Raw genomic sequence first — 23,993 nt, 5'->3', positions numbered from 1 at the left:
TGCCCAAGATCAGGTAGATGACGTCAACTGCTCTACCCCTGTCCATTAGTTCTGTAGCTGCATCATAGAAGGCCACCAAATTGGTCAGGCAGGATTTCCCCTTAGTGAAGCCACGCTGGCTGTCACCAAGCACCTTGTTGTTTTTCATGTGCCTTAGGATGCCTTCCAGGAGAATATGCTCCAAGATTTTGCCAGGCATGGAGGTGAGACTGACTTGAATGCTGCAATGTAATATTTATAAAAGATTTATGGCTGTAGATGAAACTTATTTATCTACAGCTTGAAAAGTGCTAGCATCTATCTATCTATCTATCTATCTATCTATCTATCTAAAATATCCCACCTGAAGGAGTGCGAATTTAAACTGATTTATTTTTGCTTAGGCATTGCCAATAGGATGAAACAAAAGCCAGTGGTTTTCTTGCAAGTCAAAGATTAATTAAAAATTCCTGTGCTAAGAGTTTTATTCTCAGTTCTAGTCTAGATGTAGTACACAATTGCTCAAACCTTATTCTCTCCAGCTTCAGGGATTCAGCTGAGGTATTTCTATTCCTTGTGCTCAGTGTGTGCTTGAGTTTACTCTGTGTATGGAGTTTACTCTGTATTGAGTTTACTCTGTGTATTGAGTTTACGCCTGTGGCACCGGAGCGGAGCCGGGAGAGATCAGCGTCCAGAAGCCTCACCACAGAGTGACAAGAGCCACTGAGGAAGGAGCCTCAAGTCCTCGACAGGACTTGCAAAGAGCTCAGCTGCCGCGAGAAGGTGACTCACCGGGGGCGGAGACAGGAGGAGTGGCACCAACTGTGAGTGGTTAAAAATCTACCCAGGGATCACTCGCCGTATGACCAGGGTCTGGTCTGGGAGCTCTGCCCCGGCTGCCCCGGTGGTGGCCAGCGTAGGCACCCAGACAGAGTAGGTAAGAGGGGAGGCTGCGGTGTAGAGCTTGGAGTGTAGAGAGTGCCTGCACTGGTCTTGTGAGGGAAAGGAGCAGAATGGGCAGGGCTGCGCTCGCTGCTCCCTGATGGAGGTCCTCCTGCAGCAGGTGGCTGAGCTATGGGATGCTGTCAGTAAGCTGCAAGATGTCAGGGAAGCTGAGAGGAAGCAGGACTGCTTGCTCCAGGACCAAACAGCACAGGGGCCTCAAGATTCCCCTCTAACGCGTAGAGGAAAGAAGGAGGCTGTTGATCAGGGAAGCTGGGAATTAGTGACAAAAAAAAAAACAACCAAAGGAGGAAGAGAGCAATTAAAAGCAAGGGGCTTCCTCCTGAATCTGCTGTACCCACCCAGAACTGCTTTGCTGTCCTGCAGGGGGCTGATGAGGAAATGCACTTGCATCAGAAACAGTTGGCTGGTGCACTGGTACAGAAGATGTCTACTGGTGCCGCCAGGAAAAAGCGGCGGGTTGTAGTAGTAGGGGACTCTGCCTTGAAAGGGACAGAAGCGCTATCTGTCGCCCGACCCGGTTGCAAGGGAGGTGTGTTGCCTACCTGGGGCACGGATCAGGGATGTTGCGGAGAGGCTGCCTGCTCTAGTAAGTCCCATGGGCTATTACCTGCTTCTAGTGATACATGTGGGTGCTAGAGATATAGACAGTAGTAGCTTGAGGAGTATAAAGAAGGACTACAGAGCTCTGGGAGAGGTAGTCAGGGGTGCTGGAGCTCAGATAGTCTTTCTGACAATTCTCCAAGACACAGGGAAGGACCTTCGAAAGGCAAGGAGGTTTGGACAGGTTAATAAATGGTTAAAAGGGTGGTGTCATAGTCAAGGGTTTGGGTGTCTTGGACATGGGGTCCACATCTGTAGGCCAGGCCTACTGGGGGCTGGTGGAACTGCTCTGATAAAGAAAGGGAAGAGTGGCTTTGCTGGGAGGCTTGCCATACTTGTCAAGGATGCTTTAAACTAGTTGTGTTGGGGGAGGGGAGCATCATTCCATCCCAACACACCCAGTCAGTTGCCAGCACCTATAATAAATACTCTGAGCAATGTAGTAATATTCTAGCCGCTCCAGCCACTCAGCTGGCTTCATTTGGAGCTCGGATCAGATACCTCTATACAAATGCCCGTAGTATGGGGAGCAAACAAGAGGAATTAGAGATGTGGGCACATCTATGGGGCTATGATATAATAGGCATCACAGAAACATGGTGGGATGGCTCCTTTGACTGGAGTGTTGGAATGGAAGGTTACAGGCTTTTTAGAAAACACAGGCCTGGTAGGAGGGGAGGGGGAGTTGCCCTTTATGTTAGGGATAGGCTGGAGAGTATAGAACTCTGTCTGGGGACAGGTGATCAGTTAACAGAAAGTTTGTGGGTCAGGGTTAAGGGGAAATCGGTGATAGGACACATTACTGTTACAGACCACCTGATCAAGAGGAACCTGTGGATGAAGAACTCTACAGACAAATAGGAAAAGCCTCACACTCGCAGGCCCTTCTTCTCATGGGGGACTTCAACCACCCTGACATCTGTTGGGGCAACGGTACGGCCCAGCACAAGCAATCCAGGAGGCTTCTTGATTGTGTGGAAGACAACTTCCTTCTGCAAGCAATAAAGGAGCCAACGAGGAGAGGTGCCCTGCTTGACTTCGTGCTCACCAACAGGGAAGGGCTCATTGGAAATGTGACTCTCCAGGGAAGTCTTCGATGCAGTGATCACGAGATGGTCGAATTTGAGGTCCTCAAGACAGTGAGAAGAGAGTGCAGTAAGCTCACTGCCCTGAACATCAAGAGAGCAGACTTTGGGCGCTTCAGGAACCTGCTTAGCAAGGTTTTATGGGATATACCCCTAGAGGGTAAGGGGGCTCAAAACTCTTGGTTAACATTCAAGGATCACCTGCTACAAGCTGAGGAGTGTTGCATCCCGACTAGAAGGAAGTGAAGCAGGAGGGCCAGGAGACCTCCTTGGATGGATAAGGAGCTGCTGAGAAAAATTCACAAAAAAAAGAGACTTATAAAAGGTGGAAACAAGGACAGGTGGCCTGCGATGAATACAGGGATGTTGTCCGGGTAGTTAGGGACCAAGTCAGGAAAGCTAAGGCCCAATTGGAGCTAAACTTGGCAAGGGATGTTAAAGATAATAGGAAGGGATTTTATAGGTATGTAGCGGCTAAAAAACAGACTAGGGACAAGATAGGCTCCCTCCGGAAGCTTTCAGGAGAACTGGCTACACAGGATTTGGAGAAGGCTGAGGTTTTGAATGGCTTCTTTGCCTCCGTCTTCACTGGCAAAGGCTCTGACTGCAGCACCCGAGTCTTGGAAGGCAGACGCAGGAACTGTGAAAATCTAGACCTTGGGCCCACTGTACAAGAGGATCTGGTTCGAGACCATCTTAAGAACCTGAATGTACACAAGTCCATGGGACCTGATGAAATCCATCCGTGGGTCCTGAAGGAGCTGGCAAATGAAGTTGCAAAGCCACTGGGCATCATATTTGAAAAATCATGGCAGAGAGGTGAAGTTCCCGATGACTGGAAAAAGGGAAATATAACCCCCATTTTCAAGAAGGGTAAAATGGATGATCCGGGGAATTCCAGACCAGTCAGTCTCACTTCTGTGCCTGGCAAAATCTGGGAGCAGATTCTCCTGGAAGGCATGCTAGGGCACATGAAAAAGACAAATGTGCTTGGTGACAGCCAGCATGGCTTTACTAGGGGAAAATCCTGCCTGACCAATTTGGTGGCCTTCTATGACGGGGCTACAAAAGTGATGGACAGGGGTGGAGCAGTTGACGTCATCTACCTGGATGTAGATGACATCAACTTGTGCAAAGGAATTAGAGATGTGGGCACATCTACTGGGCTATGATACAATAGGCATGTATCATATCATTCCCTTGACTATGACACTACCCTTTTAACCATTTATTAACCTGTCCAAACCTCCTTGCCTTTGGAAGGTCCTCCTCTGTGTCTTGGAGAATTGTTGAAAAGACTATCTGAGCTCCAGAACCCCTGATCACCTCTCCCAGAGCTCTGTAGTCCTTCTTTATACTCCTCAGGCTACTACTATCTATATTCCTAGCACCCACATGTATCACTAGAAGCAGGTAATAGCCCATGGGACTTACTAGAGCAGGCAGCCTCTCCGCAACATCCCTGATCCGTGCCCCAGGTAGGCAACACACCTCCCAAAAAACCTGTGTCAAACTTGTGCAAAGCATTCGACACTGTCCCACATGACATCCTTGTCTCTAAATTGGAGTGTCATCAATTTGATAGGTGGACCAGTCAGTGGGTAAAGAACTGGCTGGATGGTCGCACTCAAAGAGTTGTGGTCAACGGTTCAATGTCCAGCTGGAGACCAGTAATGAGTGGTGTCCCTCAGGGATCAGTGTTGGGACAAGTCTTGTTTAATATTTTTGTCGCTGACATGGACAATGGAATTGAGTGTGCCCTCAGCAAGTTTGCTGATGACACCAAGCTGTGTGGTTCGGTTGATAACGCTGGAGGGAAGGAATGCCATCCAGAGGGACCTTGACACGCTTTTGAGGTGGGCTGATGTCAGCCTCACGAAGTTTAACCATGCCAAGTGCAAGGTCCTAGACCTGGGTCAGAGCAATCCCAGGCACAGCTACAGGTTGGGCAAAAAGGAAATTCATGGTAGTCCTGCAGAGAAGGACTTGGGGGTGTTAGTCAATGAGAAATTGAACATGAGCTGGCAGTGTGCACTCACAGAACAGAAAGCCGACCGCATCCGGGGCTGCATCAAGAGGAGCGTGACCAGCAGGTCAAAGGAGGTGATCCTGCCCCCTCTACTCTGCTCTCGTGAGACCTCACTTGGAGTATTGTGTGCAGTTCTGGTGTCCTCAACAATGAAAGGACATGGCACTGTTAGAACAAGCCCAGAGGAAGGCCATGAGGATGATCAGGGGACTGGAGCACCTCTGGTTTGAAGACAGGCTGAGAAAGTTGGGGCTGTTCAGCCTGGAGAAGAGAAGGCTGCGTGGAGACCTCATTTCAGCCTTCCAGTATCTGAAGGGGGCCTATAGAAACGCTGGGGAGGGACTCTTCATTAGAGACTGTAGTGATAGGAGAAGGGGTAATGGGTTGAAACTTAAACAGCAGAGGTTTAGAGTTGATATAAGGAAGAAATTCTTCACTGTTAGGGTGGTGAGGCATTGGAAAGGGTTGCCCAGGGAGGTAGTGAATGTTCCATCCCTGGCAGTGTACTGCATCCCTGGCAGTGTACTGCATCTTTTACTTACCCTTCATTTGCTTGCTTTTGGCAATTTGCTGTGGCTGAGAGCTTGACATGATCTTGAACACTAGATTTAGAGTTAATCTTTCATTTCTGGAGGTGTGTTACAGTCTTCCTGAAAGAGTAGTATTATTGTTTAAAGACATCAGGCAATCACATCCCAACAGCTTCCCTGGAGCCTCATAAAATAATTACTGAGACTTGAATTACGAAAAAAAATTATCTGAAAAGACTATCAAAAACCTAAAAAGACTGGAGATAAAAACAGAGCTTATTCAGTTACTGTGCACAGCTCTTGTGTTTTAATATTTTAATATTCATATTTTAATATTCTCAAGTGCTGCTCAGTGAAAAGTAATGAAAAGCTCTGCCAAATTAATCAGGTTAGATTATGAAGGGAAACTAAGCATGAGAGTTTGAACAATTTGGGCAGTAAATTCCCAATGGATGTCCCGAGCTTAAGGAGGAGGGTAGCTGGACACTGGGTGGGGAGTCAAAGTAGAATGGCAGCTGTTCTCTTTTCAGCAGCATTGGACAGACCTGTTGAAGTTGTAACAGGGCATATGCCAGTCTTCATGTTTTGAAGAAAATTGGGCAGAATCCAGACATGTGCTGCCAAACAACAACCATTTTCTGGGGGATGAGCCAGGCTGTGGAACGAAAGGAGAAAGTGCATCCTGGACTAGGAGTAGGTGCTGTGGCTCTGGGAGAACAGCGAGCAGCACTGGGGAAAGCCTGCTGAGGGTAATTTTTAACAGCCAGTTCTGCTAGAGAACCTCTGTGTTTCAAGATCAGCTCTGGCAGAACCTGCCTTGCTTCTTCTCTTTCCAAGTATGGGTTGGAGATCTGTAAGTGCCACCATGTGTTGAGTACTGAGCATGGAGTAAGTTCAAGCATCTTGCAAAGTGGCAGAAGAAGGGATAAGAGCAATGTGTGTTTTGCATCTGAGCGTAGAGCAGGATTATTTGTTGCCTTTGGAATCTGCACATAGTTTGTTGTGATGTAGGCTGTCAGATCCATTCCTGCTGCAAACAAATCAATGAGGTTAAGCCAGGGATGTGTTTGATTCAGTGTTTGTTTCCTGGTTTTCATTGTTAGAGGGAAGAAAGAAAAAAGACATAGCACTAACAAAGAAACACATTAACTTGAGGAAATGTTGCCTGAATTGTTCTGGGGAGGAATAAAAATAGCTGTTGCTTGGCTAGTGCAAAAACATTGTTTTTCAATGATAGCATTTCCATTACTGATGCTTCAGTGCCTTTGTCATGATCTGGCATAATCCTGTACAAAAATCCTGGTTCTGAAAATGTCTCTCTCAAAAAGTTACATCTCATCTCTCAGTAGTAAAGATTTTTGCAGTAAAATTATGGCATTTAGCTGTCCATCTCTGACTAATAGTGAAAGCAGAATGAATAGCTCATTGTATGTACTATTTTTGTAAATTCACCTTTGTGAGGGATGAGTTATGAATTATTGATGATTCAGTTTGAATTTGTTCCTAGATTTGTTTCTAAACAATTCTCTGACCACACAAAAACATATTATAGATTTATGAGTTGAATATGCCTCTCTTTTAAAGAACTCTTAAGTTCACTGGGATTCTGTCAGGACTGTATATTATCTAGTCTTTATTATTTTCTATTTCTTTCCATTCTTATCAAGTTTTTCAATTTTCAGTATTCATAGACTAGCAAGAAGCATTCTGAGTAAGAGCTGAGGATACTTAGCCTGTTTTAGGTTTGAGTAAATTTACTTTTTCAGTAAAACATTTTTTCTATGTAACTTCCTGAGCATATATTCAAGAAAGTGTTTTACCTGCAGACAACATTTGTCTGATCTGTAATAAAATGTTTTCTTACTCTTTTGCATATTTTCCTACATATCACTGTACTGGTTTTGCATAAAAAGTGTTATACATCCTAAAGAAATAAGCTGCTGAATTCTTAGAAGTGCTGAACATCTGTGCCTTTTCTTAAGTTGAAAGGGATTTTCATAATTTGTGAATTCCTGAAAGGTACATTATGAGGATTTCAAAACGTGCTGGTTTTAAAAACAAAACTTTAGCATCCTGTGAGCAAAAGAATATATGACAGCAGAGCTTTAACAGACAGAAAAAGAGTCCTGTTACTATAGCAAAATACTTTTCTTCACCTGTCTGGTTCAAAAAATGCATTAGTGCTATTCCCCCCGCCTCCAAAATAGCCCACTTCTCCATACTGTCTTTTTTTTCTGCTTTCAGATACCACATTTAAACCCAAAAGGCTGACTGCTGCTTTTAAGCAAGACAAAATGAAATGCTTTTATTCCAAATAGTGTTGTATTTCCAAAATAGAAAAAGCAATATTTTTGCAGGCAAAGAACTGTTTTGATGGCAAGTCATATTAATTCTTATCCGTTTAAAATAAAATCAGCTTTTTCAACAGACAAAAGCTATTTTTTACAGAAATATTCTACAAAAAAAAAACAAATGCATACTGAAGCTGTTAAAAATCAGAATCCTAACTTAATCATTTTTAGACTGAAATTTATCTGTTTGATCCCCACAGGTGACCTGTATGACTGAAACCTTTTTTTCTCAAGCATATGAAAGTGTGTCCCCATGAACACTTTGAAAAAGGGACACATTTTAGTTGAAGTTGTTGCTGCTTGCATGAGGATTTACAGCCTATGGGTGTGCAAAGTCAGGCCCCTGCTGTGAAGTCCCAGAAAGGCAGCTTGGGCTAATGTTATGGCTAGAAGGAAATAGGACCTGGAGTGTGAAAGGCACAATAGGACCAGGCTCCTCGGACTGCAAAAGCAACCAACAAGTCTAAGTATCTGAGCAAGAAAGCCTTTTTTTCTACTGGGAAAGCTCCTACATGGGCAGCCCCTGAGCAGTGGACTGGAGTTTCCGTGTTAGTGGAGCTCATCATTTGCCATACCCTTGGCTTTGTTGGGTACGTTGCTGATTTTCAGAAGGAAATAATATTTAACAGCGGATTCCTGGGGAGAGGATAATAGGGACATCTCCTTGACAGGCTGTTTCTGAGCTGTGGGTGGTATTTTTCTATTTAAAAATGTGGGACTAATCTTCCCTATATGGATTTATCCAGGCACTTCTGGTACCCTTTTAAAACATTTCCGATGTGCAGTTTTACGTGGCACATGCTCCTCCAGCATAAATATGTCTTGGATGAAGAAAATCTTATGTTGCCTGCCAATGTCTTTTGAAGCTCCATATCTCCTGTGCTGGGGCAGACAGCAAACAGTCATAAACTCTGCACTTCCACTGTGCCACTTGCTGCTCCTTCATGCTGCCTCTTTTACAGCCTTTTCAAGCTCCTCATTATACAGGCCATTGCTCTGGAGACTCCTATCAGCTTAGGGAGGACCTTAAATTACTCAGCACCTTAGGTTGTTTGATTTTATCAGATCAAGCTCCTGCTGGGAGCCTTGGCATTAGCAGGGATTAGATGCTAGTTTTAGCATAAGTAGTTTACTTAGTTACTGGTTTTGTACCAAATCCATATACATACTGCCAAGTTTTGAGCTGAAACTTGACTGTGAGTAGATTGAGGAGTATTTGTCTTTTCTTTCTGTGTGTTTTTTGGTTTTGTTTTTGTTTTCACAACTTGGATATTGAAGTATGGGTCATCTCTCTGTATCTCTGGGAGAATTGCCAGTTTTCTGCCTGCAAGGTAATTTTGATGATATATGACTGTGTGCACGATGCCTCTCATATCAACGGGAATAACTTTCAGTCAGAATTCAAGCTTCAAGGGGGAGATTTAAATCAAGTTCAGAGATAATTTTTTATGCTTTTAAACTGACATGGAACCCAATACTGAATCTGATCATCCTTCAGTTTTGGCATGCCTGGGAGCTGAGAGTTGTACTAGATTTGTAAAAACATTTATGGTGGTATGCCAGATGCAGTCATAAAATCACTTTGTTCTCCTTTCTCAGGTGGACTGAAATAACAGGGAACGTCAGGTGAGTGGCATGTGATTAGCCTCAGGCCGGTAGAAGTTCAACACTTCTGTTGTGATTGCCAGTTACCATCATGCTGGTTCCCAGTTTGCCATGTGCTAAGCATCAGCTGTGCTAGAGACTGGACTTCCTCCAGTTCTGGGGCTCAGCTGAACTTAGTTCTTACAGTTTCATTTGTTTTCTTCTCTCCTTCCACATCCCATTTATTACTCTTAATCCATTTTCAAGGCACTGGTTGTGATGCCAAATAGCCTTTCCCGTGTAGTGCATCTCTTGACACTGATACCCTAATGTGCCACAACTGCCTTCAACTGGCGACTGAATTTTCCTATTTTATAAGGTATTTGATTTTGACAAGTGCCCTCCCCCTTCACTTCTCCCCTGTGATAGCACAGCAGGCTGCAGCTTGAGCATGGCTCACAGCCTGTTGCAAGGCTGTGCAGAGCAAACAGAGCAGCTGCGTTCCATAGCACCTGTGGAAACAAGGACAGTGTTTTTCAGGCTGCAGCTCTTGTGCAGAAGCCATGATTCCTCCTGTAGGCACTGAGCTAGCTCCATGTCACAGTGCTGCTCGGAGGTAATCCTTTGGTATGTGGGAATCACCTTTTAAAAAGGCTTTGGAAGCATAAATGGTAAGTGAAGAAAAGACTGAAGGCATCATTGTGGGCTGCCTTCTAGGTCACCTTGATGTGACACTTTCATAAGTGGTGAATGACCCTTCCTAGGCATGCTGCAATTAATTCATAAGTTCCAGCTGTGCTGTGCAGAGAGAGGCTTCATGGGTTTGGACAAAAGAAAGGCAGAAGCCTTCCTCCCCAACATACCTGTGATCATAACTGTAGACTTAAACCATGCTGTTTGCTGTTGACACCTCTGCCTACTTTTGGGCTGCATGGAATGAAACTGGGAGAATAGCATCAGCAGAGTGGGATGTAGTCCAGTCTGATGTTGCTTCTCCTCATAGACTTATGTGTCTTCAAGCGAAGTAATTTCTGTGGACTGGAAGCAGTTGGGCTGTCACCTTCTCTTACTTTGCTCCTGAGGAAAGTAAAGCTCCTGCCAGGCTTCTGTCTACTGGAAAACGGAAAAATCGTGCTTTCTTACATCTATATGCACATGTTGTGTCACCTGTCATCATTTGTATCTCTACTTTTTCTGGCTATTGATTAGGGTTCCTGTGGGTCGCAGTAATACAGACAGTTCTTGTCAATAGAAAAAGTGCCACTTGTCATTTGAGCTAATACTTGCATTTAGTTATTATCTAATAAAATTTGAGCTCTGCAGTATTAACATTGTCATGCTTACTAGCTTGAAATTAGTTTTAGAATATAAGTGAGCAGGAAGCCAAAACAGCCATGGTGCTTTCTGTCTCCAGGAATAGAAATCATGTTTGTTTTGTGAATCCTCTTGCTTGGGTTTTTATTGTTAATAGAAAGCACAGTTTAGGTAAGGAACCTCTTACCAACCTGGTGTTTAAATCTCTACTCTTCAACATTACACAGGCTTTAAATCAACAAATTTGATCTGTTTTGCAAACTGTAAAAGCTTACAGGCTTCCAAATCAAAGGTTCAGAATATCTCATGCTGCCGTTGAAAGTCTCAGAGGGGATTTCAAATTCTGACTAGTACAAACCATTTTTCAAGTGTTTATTTTCATTTTCAGGAGAGGCTGTTCTGATATTAATGAGATGAAAAAAAAAAACCCTATTTGTACAATGTAAACACCTTGGATACAGTGATTTCTGACCAAGTTTAATTAGAAAAATATGACTTAAATGTTCCAAGAGTATTTTCCAGGAATAAAACCACTGTTGCTTTTTCTTATTCTCCCAAACTAAAGGTCATTTTTTGAGGAACTGGTCAAACTTTTTGTCTTGTCTTAGAACAGAGACCCTTGCCAAGTCATTTTTGGATGCCAAATGAAGTCAAAGCATACTAGTCTCACCCTCCTGTGAGTCAAAGTAAGCCTCTTGCACCTGGAGAAACAGCTTTTTCTCTGGAGAAATCGTGGATAAGAGGAAGAGTCAAAGACTGAAAAATCCTGTGTTTTTACCAAAGAGTGTCCTTCAGGCTTGATAACATAACTTATTGATTTTTAATGTATCTTTAACCTGCTTTTAGATCACCCTGAGGTAAAGCTTGGACCATGTTGACTCCATTCAAGCAACCTTGCTTGATGGAGAACCCCATGTGACCTAGCTGATTTTTGCAGTAGGAAAATCTTCTGAGTGTATTTTATGTCCAGGAATGATGTACATTACTGTGCAGATGGTACAACAGGCTTGTGTGCCATTGAGTGACAAGGAAATACTGACAAAAGGAGCCCCATATCTCTCTCAGGAGTGCTCTGGGCTTCTGAGTTCTTGGTAGTCTGTTTCTCAACTGCAGTGTGGAAATCGCACTGGTAGAGTAGAATAAGGGTTCAAACGGTGTTTGAGTTAATGAATTAAGAGTTAGTTGTGCCGTGCAATCTCCCTGCTGGATGCTTAGCCTTTGGCAAGCACAGACATGTTTCAGCTTAATATGATCAGCTCTGGAAGTTGTAAAAGATTTATTAAATGCCATCTTTGCTGTATATTAAGGCTATAAAAATGGCTAGTTACTAAATCTCCTTTAATGGCAATATATTTTTACCTTGTCGGAATTTCACGTGTCTGAGGTTTAGGTGCAGCAGAGGAGGACAGTTCTGGCTTGAGTAGATCAAATGGGACATAATTCAAAAAGCAGAAACTAAGAATGCAGAAGGACACTCAACAGCCCTTTGGGAACTGAACAAGATAAAGTGACTGCTGCAGGGCACTGTGATACAGTTAGACATACAGAAGCTATGGGAACATAGCTTCATGTTTCTCATGAACTGCTGGATATTTCAAAGCAGAAGTCTGTACAGAGACTAATGAGGCTTTGAGCAGCTTCATGGCCACACAGTTACTGTCTTTCGTTTGTGTATCTTCTATCATAAGAAAAGTAGTAATACGTCATATTTCTACCATGCATATATAGCCACAGCCAACAGGGTATGTACAAGGGAATGTATGAATAAGATACTTGAAATATTTCCTCTAAGAATAATCAGAAAATAGTTGGAAGAAGTCATAAATGTTTACGATGGAAAGTTAAGACTGATAATGGAGGACACCAGGACCTGAAGTACTAACAAAGATGTCTTTTAAGATTACATTTCAAGTTGTATTTTGTCTTGTGAGTGCACTCAAATCCCCACAGAAGAATAATTTCACAAATAATTTCCACAAGCATAAGTGAACCTAGATGGGGTGCTTCAGATCTGTAAGAGATGCAAAGCTCGCAGTGAGTTGGAGGTCCACAGAAATTATTCCTGGCTATCAGTATTACTTGATAAACTCTTTCTGTGGCACAGCAGAGGAGCAAATACACACAGGATTTGGACTGTTTGCTTCTCTTACCCATTTTTATAAAAGGTGGGTTTTTAATGCCTTAGCTTCTTAAAATGTATCTTAAATATCCTTCATCCAAGTCCCCATCTCCACTAAACTGTGAGAAGGAGAATGAGTCTGTCCTGCTCAAGCGTAGTGAAAAAAAGAAATGAAATTGTGTGTGGTCACCAGCAAGCTGATGCCGTAACCCAGAGTAATGATTCTGTGTGAAGTGTTTCAGCTGAGTGATCACATACTGTAACTAACTGAGTGGTAACTGATTGGCATCACCATAGAAACTTGACTTTCCTCCTTTGCTGAGGGTATGTTCCCAGGCAGAGTATCCTGGAGTGATGTCCAACTGTTAGGAACTAGAGGATATCAGGCACTTCTTTCTCCTTTGGTACCTTATTTTCTTCTACAGAAGTTTTCTTCTACAAAAGTCCACCTTGTTGTGAATTTGGCTTTGCACTGATATTTTTTTCCCCTGTCCTTTGTGTCTGAACTTTGAGCCAGCAGTGTGGAAGGCTTAACTGCACATTTTTGACACTTCAGGTCATTTTTTTGGCAGCTTCTAAAATATATGAGCTTGCAAGCGTGACAAAAGAATATAAAATCTCTTAATATGATAGTATTGTATTTTTCTTACTTATCTTGTCATCTTAAAAATAAGCTAGTTTAATTTTGGACCAAAGCTCTGTTAAACTAGAAGACTGTGTTCCAGTCTTACAGCATCTTTTTCACCAAATCTTGCTAAAAGCCCTTTTTTTTTCTGTAGAACTTTATGAGAGTTGAAGTATTGTCCTTTTCTGTGGGTGATGTTCATAAAAAAGTCTTCTGTCAAATTTCTCAGTACCTAAAAAATCAACCTTCTCTTTCTGCCTGAGCAATGGTGTGGCAGGTCTATTTTTTGTAGCTCTAGGTGAGGACGTAGGTGAAGATCTGGATGTCATGTCACTGGGTTTGTGTTGTGGCTGAGATACGAACAGATGGTAAGTTGAAGAGAAAGATTCTTGGGAAAAAAATGACATAATTAAGTCATAAGCTGAAAAAAGAAAATAAACTTAGAATGTGTAATGTTTACAGATAATTTACTTCAGTTTTGATTGTTTGCAGCTGAAGGTCTCTGGTGATGCATGTTTCCTACAGCACAATTTTTTCTCTAATTAGAAAATTTTTTTATTCCTACTGAATTTCTCTTACCTGCATTACAGTTGTAATAAGCAGCTGGAACAAATTACTTTAGGGCAAAACCAACATCTTGTCTGCTTATTTTTGTTTCATATTGCTTTGAAAAACTCACTGTGTTTACAGAGTCCCATCACTGCCCTATTGTCAGAAATACTGCTTTTAGTATTTCTAAATACTAAAATTAATGTACTAAATACACACTGTTCTCACTACAGATGTTGGTTTTTTGGCATTATTGTCAATATACTCACTTATATAGCTTTAGACTGCAAATTGTTGTTTTTTTCCCATCCCTTTTTCTCCTGACATACACCCACTAATTCCAGCCCCTCCTGTCTGGGATAACATTGCAATTGCAAAACCTTAGCCAAGGCTAAAGCTGCACTTTTCCTTTCCCACAGGATTCAGTGTCAGCTTCCCACATGGAATTGATTGGAAAAATTCTGCCAGAAAATATATTTTGACAAAACCTCTGAACTTTTGACTGAAAGAAATACGTGGAAAAAAATCTGCTTTCCACTGGAAAATGCAGATTTCTACTGAAAATTAAAAAAGCTCATTGAAAGCTCTGAGTCAGAAGTGTCCTGGGATCCCCATGTTCTTCTGGCAAGTGACATGCAAGTGTGGGAGATGCAACATGTCCAGGGCTCTTTTTGTCAACATAATGAGGCACTTGAACTAAAATCATATTAAGTAATGTAACAGCACTTCCAAATACAGCCTGGGAAACATTATCAGCCAAAATATGTCAGAATTTTGGGGGTGAAAAGGAAAAACTGAAGGAGGGGACATCAACAATTTAGAAAAAAAATACCTGTGGTAGATTTTTAGATTTTCTCCTATAGGCACCAGGGTAAACAAACACAGGCACCCCACCCCACATCACACACACTCCCTCCTCACCCTCTGTTTTCCAGCCATTTCTATTACTGTTTTAAATGTTAGCTTTTCTTAAGTTTAAATGAGGGAAACTTGGCTGCAGTCATTTTTTTCTGTGGTGGAAACTAAACTGTAATGTGTGTAAATAAGGCTGGCTTATTTCTGATGAGGCTTTCATAAGGGTGCTCCTTTGTGTATTCTGAGGCTGTGTGAATGCACTCGAAAGTAGCTGATGCTACAAACTGCTAAAAAAGACGAAAAAGCCTATATTGTGTGTCTACATACATAGCATGAAATCTGATGAACTTTAAATGAAAAATTCTTGCTATGATATATGAGTCGTAAAAGAACAGATACAAGGAGCAAAACTAAAGAAGTACTAAATCAGCAAAGAGAATTTGGCTGGTTCTAAGTGCTTCAAGGTAAGTTTAACTTGAAGGTTGATGGTCATTTGTTCTCAGCATTTCATTCTTGGTGTATAGCCTGTGCAGGATGAAGTGCAAGTGGAAAGCATGAGTTCAGTAAGTGCTCGGAGTCTCTGGAAACTGGTGGAAAGTATATCTGTGTGCTGGAAATAGACTTCTACGATCATTTAATCCCAAGCAGCACTGGTGTGTTCAGTGCATTTTCCACTCTGATGTCCTTAATTGACATAAATTTACACAGGTATCTCAATAACACTTTACAAGAGCAGCAAATTGAATTAATGAAAACATATTATTCCCTCCAGTAGTTTAGGGTTTTAAATATAAAATACTTCTTTTTTTTTTTACAGTAATGGACTATTTCTGAGAGAACCATATTTCTGATGGTTAAAATAATGATAATTTTATGCATTATTGATAATGTACAGGGCGTTTATACTTCCAACTGATAGATCGTGTAATTGATGGATTTTTAGATACATATTTTTAATTATTTAGAACTTAATTGTGTGTGCTCTTCTTGATGATTCTGAACAGGAATGAAAATTGTGGTTTCTACCTGACAGCCAATCAATCAAAAATAAAATAATTTCTGGATAAACAAAGCTTTTGGATTTTGATTAGGATTTTGGTTTAGAATTCATACAAATGCCTAACTTAACCTTCCAGTTACTTCTGGGAACAGCCATGAGAAGAAATTTTCTCTTGGAGGGTATTAGCTCCTCTTCTTGTTGTAGTGCAAAAGTGGAACTGCCAGATTTTTTTAGACATTCAAAACCACGGTACCATATTTAGGGAAAAGTTTTGAGGCAGGTTGCAGAGTTGATCTTTTAAATGATTTACCGTTGTGTCTTCTTCTCATCTCTAAGTTTAGACACACAGTGAAGCCACTAGCAGGTAATGTGGAGCATGTATGTTTTACAGATTTTCAGAGGATATGGAGTAAACCACATTTTGGTATCACTCTTCAGTTACTTTTTCATTCACAAGTGTAATATGTGTATGCAGAAAGGTCTGCAGAAATGTTTACAATTCCTGAGCCTCCCTAAATTGATTTGGCTTATGTTAATTCAGATAACACAGGACATGAAACATTTCTGTACCACATTGACAGAGGTGTATTTCAGATACTGGTCTCAAGAACCCTAATCTCCTCTTGGACTGGTGGCTGGGAGCAGCAATGTAGACCATAGAATCTCTTCAGATCTTTGTACTTTTTCTGTTTCCATCTTCTCTTCCAGCTCACTTTCTCTGTATGCTGTAGGACTATGAGAACTACAATTCCAAGACACATGAGAAGGCATGTTTTGTTTTCAGGCTAGCAATATGGATAGAGGATAAGCCATATGTTGAAACAGTCAGGGAAGAGGGAGTTGTCTGTTGCTTTGGTAACACACTGACTGGCCCTTGAGAGAGAAATCTGGCCTGTTTACAATAATCCTGTCTCTGTTGGGTAGCAGGGAACACATCACGGCAGCTCTCTTTACTAGGGAGAGTGCAGATAGCACTTAAATGCTGTGTAGGATATAATGGCATTTGTCCTATTTTTTTTTATTGTAGTGATGATTGTTTCATCCAAATTCCAGACTCTTTCAGAAATTCCTAAAGCACAAAGTTCAAGTGAAAGGAAAGATTACTTATAAATATCTTGCTTTATTGGGGAATTTGTTACAGACAAAGTAGGAAGTTTGATTTAAATAAATTCTGTCACTACTAGAATTTAGGATCCATGAGAACTGTGGAGCAATTTCTTTTTGTTACGAATTTCAATCTGTCACTATACCTAGAAGCATAGTACTTCGAAACTATGTTCTGCTGGATCTTTTGAATAAAAACAGTAGCACACCAACCTTTTCTTTGCAGGCTTTTTAGATACTGCAAGGAGAGCTGGGCTTTAAAACAGGACTGACTAAAAACAGGAGGAAGTTTAGGACAACAGTGGTGCTTTATAAGTTGTTTTTTTCAGTGAGGATTACCAAGCGCTAAATGTCTGTTCAGTCTCAGTGACAGCTCTGTTGCATAAGTTAAGTCAAGATGTCAGGGTCATGTTATCATGAGTTTAGAGGGAATATAGGCTCAATGTACTCTTGCTCCTTTTTCCTCGCTCCTCAGATTGCACTGTGGAGGGACTCATGGCCATAATTTCATGGCAGGAATAAGTAGGTGGGGATGGGAAAGAGGCAAGGATAACTTGTTCCCAAATATTTTGTTGCGTTAAGCCAAGAATTTGATGCAGATCACCAGCCTGCCAACTTTTAGCCTTGAAATCATGATACTGATATTTGCAAGAAGCAACAGAAGTACAAGAAAGAACATTCCTGTCCAACGAACCACTTTTTTAGCTGCTGTTAAAACTGTTTTCATCAGTCATTGTGAGGTCAGATCTAAAACCAGAGAAACTGCAACAAGCTGTGCCTGTAATTTATAGATGCTCAGTCAGTGGGCTGTTTGGTACAGTTGACTTCTCTTTCAGTGCCATCCCATCAGCTGGTTGTGGGGACATACTGTTGTTGAAAATATACCTAGGCTTGTTCCTGTTTTATTCTGTGCTGGCAGAAATCTGCTTCTAGCTTAGTTTTGCTACTCTATGGAGTAGCTCTTCAATAAGCAGAGATTTTCTGATAGTCCCAAGGTGTCAGGAGCTGTTGTGGCAAGTTGAACTGTGAATCGACCGTGTTCTGCAAAACCTGAAGTGTCTCCATGGTAAAATAGGCTCTCATATTTCTTCATGCTCTACAGTGACTTCAGTCTGTATGTCAAGTTCAGGAGCAGCCTTTAACTTACCAAGATTCAGCAGTCTGTAGCCAACAAGTATGAAAGTTCTGGCTTTTATCAACCACTTTTAAAGAACAAATGTTAAAGCTATCGTACTGAAGTTACACTTGCCCAAGGCAGCTTTCTTCAGGGAAGATGTGACCCACAGACATGACCTTTTCCAGAAATTAAGGGACATGAAAAATGTCCACTTCTTCTGCATGAAGTACAGGAGCACCTTGCTTCATGTAATAAAGAGAAGACAATCAAGAAGGTAGTAATTACAACAGTAATTATCCAGTGGTAGGACAAGGGACAATGGGTGTAAACTGGAGCATAGGAGGTTCCACGTTAACATCAGGAAGAACTTCTTTCCTGTAAGAGTGACAGAGCACTGGAACAGGTTGCCCAGGGGGGTTGTGGAGTCTCCTACATTGGAGATATTCAAGGCCCGCCTGGACAAGTTCCTGTGTGATGTACTCTAGGTTACCCTGCTCTTGCAGGGGGGTTGGACTAGATGATCTTTTGAGGTCCCTTCCAACCCTTGGGATTCTGTGATTCTGGCTGTCAGAAAGCACCTTGTTGTTTTTCATGTGCAGAGATTTTCTGATAGTCCCAAGGTGTCAGGAGCTGTTGTGGCAAGTTGAACTGTGAATCGACCGTGTTCTGCAAAACCTGAAGTGTCTCCATGGTAAAACAGGCCTTCCAGGAGAATCTGCTCCTAGCATAGTTCATGAAATTTCTTACCTGGAAGCCTGCCCAGAGGGATTTGTAGTCTGAGTCAAGAGTGGAGCACATAGTCCAGCCCATCTGACAGGTTGTGTAATCTGACTGGAATTGCAGCTAGAAGAAGAATTACACTTTGCACTTACGAAACAGCTTCCTTTCAGGGCTTGTTCTCTGGGGAATGGATGCAAACCAGCAGAAGAACAAGATGCAACTCTTTCTAATGTATCGTGTTTGACAAATTGACTTGTGACCTTTCAGTGACTTTACACAAATCTGCCTCTGTATACAGGATCTCAGATTATTAGGAAGTCGGATGAAGCCTTGGGTGATATGTTTTAGCATGAGGTGTCGCTGCCCATGGCAGGGAGGTTGGAACTAGATGATCTTGAGGTCCTTTCCAACCCTAACTATTCTATTATTCTATTCCCCTTTGGACTGTTTTGCCTTTTAGGATACAAAGCAAACTTGATATATGCAGTAAAATAAATGCTGAAAACCTGTTGTTCTCATATTTCTGCAGTGTAATGACTGTCTTATGAGGAAAAAGTCAGGGAGGATGATATGAAAAGAGTCTGTTTTATTTGTGATTTCCAGTCCTGGACAATAGAGATTAACTCTTTCGTATTTATTTTCAGACTGGATATTTCCATCTGCCCCACGGGGATTACTTCATTGAGCCCATTAAAAAGCATCCACAGAAGGACGGGGCACCTTATCCCCATATTGTCTATGGTGCAAATATCCTTCAAAGTGCTTTAAGGAGAAGACGGGCAATCCTGATGGAAAAAGAACAAGCATGTGGATTGAATGGTACAAATATTGCTGGATTTCTTCCTGTTTGCTTTCTACATCTTTTAAAGCAGCTTTTATTTTCCAGTGGTGTGCGCATTTCCTTGTGCCAGCCTTTTTAAAATTCTGTAAAAAGAATTTATATAGAATGAGAGAATTTCTGTCAAAACACATCAGGAGTGACTCATCTAGGATCTTTTCTGAAAACTTCAATCCCCTTTACGGCTGGGATATGTTTTTCACACTTCAGTCTTTTCTACCCCTGACTGTTTTTTCTGCAGCCATAACTGTTTGGTAAATTTGCTTAAATTCTTCACTATTTCTGTGATGACAAGAATTGCAGTCATTGTTTTTTCACAAAACAGTTCTCACTCCATGCAGATGCTGCATGGTCTCAACATAAAATACTCCTCCTCTAATCTGTGTTTTAAGTTTAAGATTTCTAGATTCTCTGTGATAGTTACCAGAATATTTAAAGACACTTTATTTGGTTGTTCTGAAAGTGGAGCACAGTGCATAAACAACAAGATGGTTTTTGTAGAAGCAGAAGTAAAAATAACTTAAATATTGGTGCAGTAATACTCAGCATTGTGTCTTTTGGGAAAATAAACTAATAAACTGTCCTGGAAAGGCAGATTATATCTAGAGGGTAGCTGCCATCTTGCAATTACAGATTTAGTAACTTTATTTATTCAAATATTTTCCTTAATTGACTTCATACCAAAAATTACAGAGCTTCCATTGGTTCTCTGCTGTTGGAGGCCTTCAAGCTGAGTCTGCACCAAACTTTAGAAAAGGTACAGTATTGGCAGGGGTGATGAATAATAACCTAAATGATGTAAGCCCCAAGTTATGTACAAATAGAGATGTAGAATATCTAGGGGTGTTTTTCTGTCTTTCACAGGTTAATGGTTAGAGTAGCTGGTTCTTTTCGAGGGATTGGAAAAAAAGAAGGAATGTAGGAATTTTTAATCCTCAATCACAACTACTGCTGAAGTTTTACTGTGAAATATGTTTTATTGTACAATATGAATTGATAAATTACAGAAGCAAACAACAAGTCAGCTCCACTAAATTTCATGTGACAGGATATAACAATCATTGGTTCCTCTAAAAGCTTAACTTTTAATTTGTATGGTATGTTCTGTTATCTCACTTCTGCTGTTGGCACCTCTTCAACAAGGTTAGGAAAAAGAAAGACATCAGCCTCATCTCCTGTTTACTGTATACATTGTCAGGGCAGTTGCTCTTGTTAGAAGTGAAATACAGAACAAAAAAGGAAAGTGAGCCAATTCTTGCTTTCTGTGTTAAATATTCACTGCACGGGCTGTGGGGAATAGTTGGTGCATAAATAAACTTTAAAGCTTGCAAGTTGACTCTTCAAGATCTTTGCACTTCATGCTGTAAAATTTGATACCAGAAGCCTAATACACCCACACAATATCACAGATGTCCCAGAGTAGTGCCTTTTGGGATCAGTTTAAAGCAAAATGGCTTCAGTTTACAGTTTACATTCAATTGGAGAAAGGAATTATATTTTATGGATTAAATATCATGACCAGTTTGTATTATCAGCCCTAACTTTGCCCTCACTGGGGTGGGGTTTAACTGATGAAAAGGTGCCTGCCATATCTCTCATAGGAACTGGTTTTCAGAATCAGGTCTTTTAATTTATGGGCAAAGTTTGATCATATGGACTGTATACTTTTGTTTATTTGAGCTCTGATTCTGTTTGTTTTTTAAGCTTAAGACAGTTTACTTTAGGTGGTTAAGACTTCTAAGACATATGCTTGGGAAACCTTTTGTGTACCTAGGCGAAAAACTAGTGCTGAGTTTTGCTTGGATGCTTTCAAGTCATCACAGAAAGTTGGGTAGTGGTAGTAGTAATCTTTTAGTCAGAGCTAACCTGTCCATCAGTCAAAGAATATAAAGAACAATTGTATGGGTAAAATCAAAACAGAGGAATTAGTGTGGGAGGGACAGGTAGAGCATGCTGACCTCCTGTGCCATCTTTTTTAAGTTAGGTTGGTTTCTTTTTTTTAATATAAGGACCGTGTTACCTCTTGGAAGAAGCACTGTACACTGTGTTCATGACTTTTACTGTGGCAACGAGCGCATGAATCTCCAGGCTCCAGCCTGTCATCCATCTCATCTGTGTACTTAGCATCAGTTACATTCCTGTACTTCTGCAGTGATTATATTAGTTTATAATTTGCAATATCTTTAGCAGTTTTAGATATCTGAAGACAAAACACTGTGATAAATTATGCAAATTAAAACTTAGGTTTGTGCTATACACTTCCACTGCTGCTTAGACAACTGCCAGCTGACTCAGACATTAGCTGCATTCAAATCTGAGTGCTAAACTTGTAGGTAGCATTATGGTACTGTACATTCCATACTGTTGTTTTACTTTATCATTTGAAATCTCTGTGAGAAATAGCAAAAATACTAAATGAAAAATGGCCCAGAGCTTTATAAAGAATTTCTCAAATCATTTATAACTGTAGAAGAGGAAACTAGGGGGATTTGTTTTGTTTTTCTGAGCAGGTAATCTTAAAAACTTGACTGTGCCCCAAGTTATAATGCAAGAGAGAAGGAACTGTCCTCCCTTCTACAGAATAAGAAAAGATCTCCTCCCATTTCTTTGATTTCATGCAGTCTTATATTTGGTTGTGAGCCACAAAATGGAGAAGTTTTGCGAAGTTTGTGAATGAAAATGCTGTTATGTAACAAAGCCTTTCCTCACCGAGGACAAATGAGACTGTTATGATAAAAATAGATGGCATCTTTTTCTCGGACTGATGAGGTGGTCAGTTTGCTCCTTGCTCAGTAGAGGAGGGTAATTGAGTTTATTCAGACTGCAATTCAGTGATTGCTGCAGTAGGCTGTATAAATTGGTTTAGGGTATTAAGAAAGATTTCTGAGAATACTTCATTGGAGCTTTCAATGAACAGAAGTTGTCATGTACTTTACCCTCATTTTGCCATTGAAAAGATTTGATAGATGAATTCAGAAGTTAGGATTAGTTTAGATTGTACATGGACCTTCAACTCGTTGTCTGCAGTTATAAATCTTATAATTTAAAATTTTGCATTTGGGTTTTGGAACTAGATGACCTTAAGGTACTTTCCAACCCTAACTATTCTATGATTCTATGATTATAATTTTGCATTGGAGCTGTGATGGGGTAAGGCTAGGGTGGGAAGCAGGGGACAGAGGTCAGGTGTTGTGTGAAATGAGTAGAGGTGAAATGAGGTGAGCTGCAGGAGCAGAGCAACATCATCTGTGCAAAACTGTTTTTTAAGTCATTTGAATGGTGTCTGGGTGGCATAGTTAATTTAGCAGGTGACTAGAGCACCATTAAGCTATTTCAGACAATAGTTACCTGTTGTTCTTCTGAAGAGTTATGCCTGAGTGTAGGATTTTATTCAGTCATGATCAAAATGCCAGAGCATTCTCTTAATTTCTTCTGTCTGCAAGTGTACAGTATAAACTGATAGTCTTGGCTTTTGACAGTGAAGTTCTTTGTTTAACCACTTGGAAGAGGAAGATAAAAAAAAACCCCAGGACACTGTTTTATTCACAGAGGATTGCCCATCGTTTTTTGGAAGAACATTGTGGCCAATGAAAGCTGCCTTGCTTGCTGGCAGAAAACCTGGCACATACTGTGTAACTTCCATATCTTTCAAAGAATGATGTTGACATTCTTCCAGTATTTGTTTATCCTGTATTTAACCACATAATTTCATACAACTCATGCATTGAATTGTAATAACTGATATCAATTCAGTATACCCAAGGAAAAACAACCTTTTCCTTGTATCCCTTTGCTTTCTACAAAGAGGCTCTCGTAACCTGTTAAAAGATGCTTGCCATAACAGAAGAGTGAATAGAGACATTCAGTTGGAATGATGTCTGCTTTAAAGCAGGAACATAAACCAGACATCTTGCAGGGGTACATGGAGTATCTCTCATCTCTGAAACAGACGCAATCTCTGCATTGGACTGAAAACATGAAAGCCTGTATGTGCAGACAGCAGGAGATCTAGCATTTCAGGGGTGTGGTACCTGGGAAACAAAGATGGGATGGCTGGTTTGCTCTAGCAATGTATGAATCAATTGCTACCAACTGGTGTTAAGAGATGTTCCCCCTGCCCATGCCCCCAAATGAAACAAAAGCAGGAGATTCTAACTTTCTTTTTTTTTTTTTTCATTCTGTTTCTAAAAATCTCTAGATTCTGTGCTGGAGAGATAAGACTCCTTCAGTGTTTTGTTTCTGATCTCTGACATTGAATTTAAGAAGACTTCTGGGCTCATTTCAGGTTGCTGTCAAAAATCCTGTTACTTCTAACAAATTACTAGATGCAGGTAGTCTTGCTAGGCAATAGAAAAGAATGTGATGGGTAGATCCTGCTGGAGGCCAGGTACGCCACAAACTGCTCTATCACTCTTCCTTCTCAGCTGAATGGGAAGGGAAGATGATAGCGAAAGGCTCATGGGTCGAGATAATGACAGGGAGAGATCACTCATCAGGGTGTAAGGAGGTGATCCTGCCCCTCTTCTCTTTTGAGACCCCACTTAGAGTACTGTGTACAGTTCTGATATCCTCAACCTAAGAAGGACATGGAGCTGTTGGAGCGAGTTGGAACAAGAGGAGGCCATGAG

At 41.1% G+C, this 23,993-nt stretch overlaps 1 protein-coding gene across 1 annotated transcript in view; it reads left to right on the top strand.

Annotated features, from left to right (window-relative positions):
* Positions 1 to 23,993, top strand: part of ADAMTS12 (ADAM metallopeptidase with thrombospondin type 1 motif 12) — a 168,195-nt gene that overhangs the window by 43,494 nt on the left and 100,708 nt on the right. Inside the window, exon 3 of the mRNA XM_031051603.2 lies at positions 19,172 to 19,346. Coding sequence (XP_030907463.2) covers positions 19,172 to 19,346 — 175 coding nt within the window. The remainder of the gene's footprint in view (positions 1 to 19,171; positions 19,347 to 23,993) is intronic.

The sequence above is a fragment of the Melopsittacus undulatus genome, chromosome Z, assembly GCF_012275295.1.
Source record: "Melopsittacus undulatus isolate bMelUnd1 chromosome Z, bMelUnd1.mat.Z, whole genome shotgun sequence".
In the NCBI taxonomy this organism is placed as follows: Eukaryota; Metazoa; Chordata; class Aves; order Psittaciformes; family Psittaculidae; genus Melopsittacus; species Melopsittacus undulatus.
Note: the sequence above shows the minus strand (reverse complement) of the source record. Positions and strands in the feature narration are given on the sequence as shown.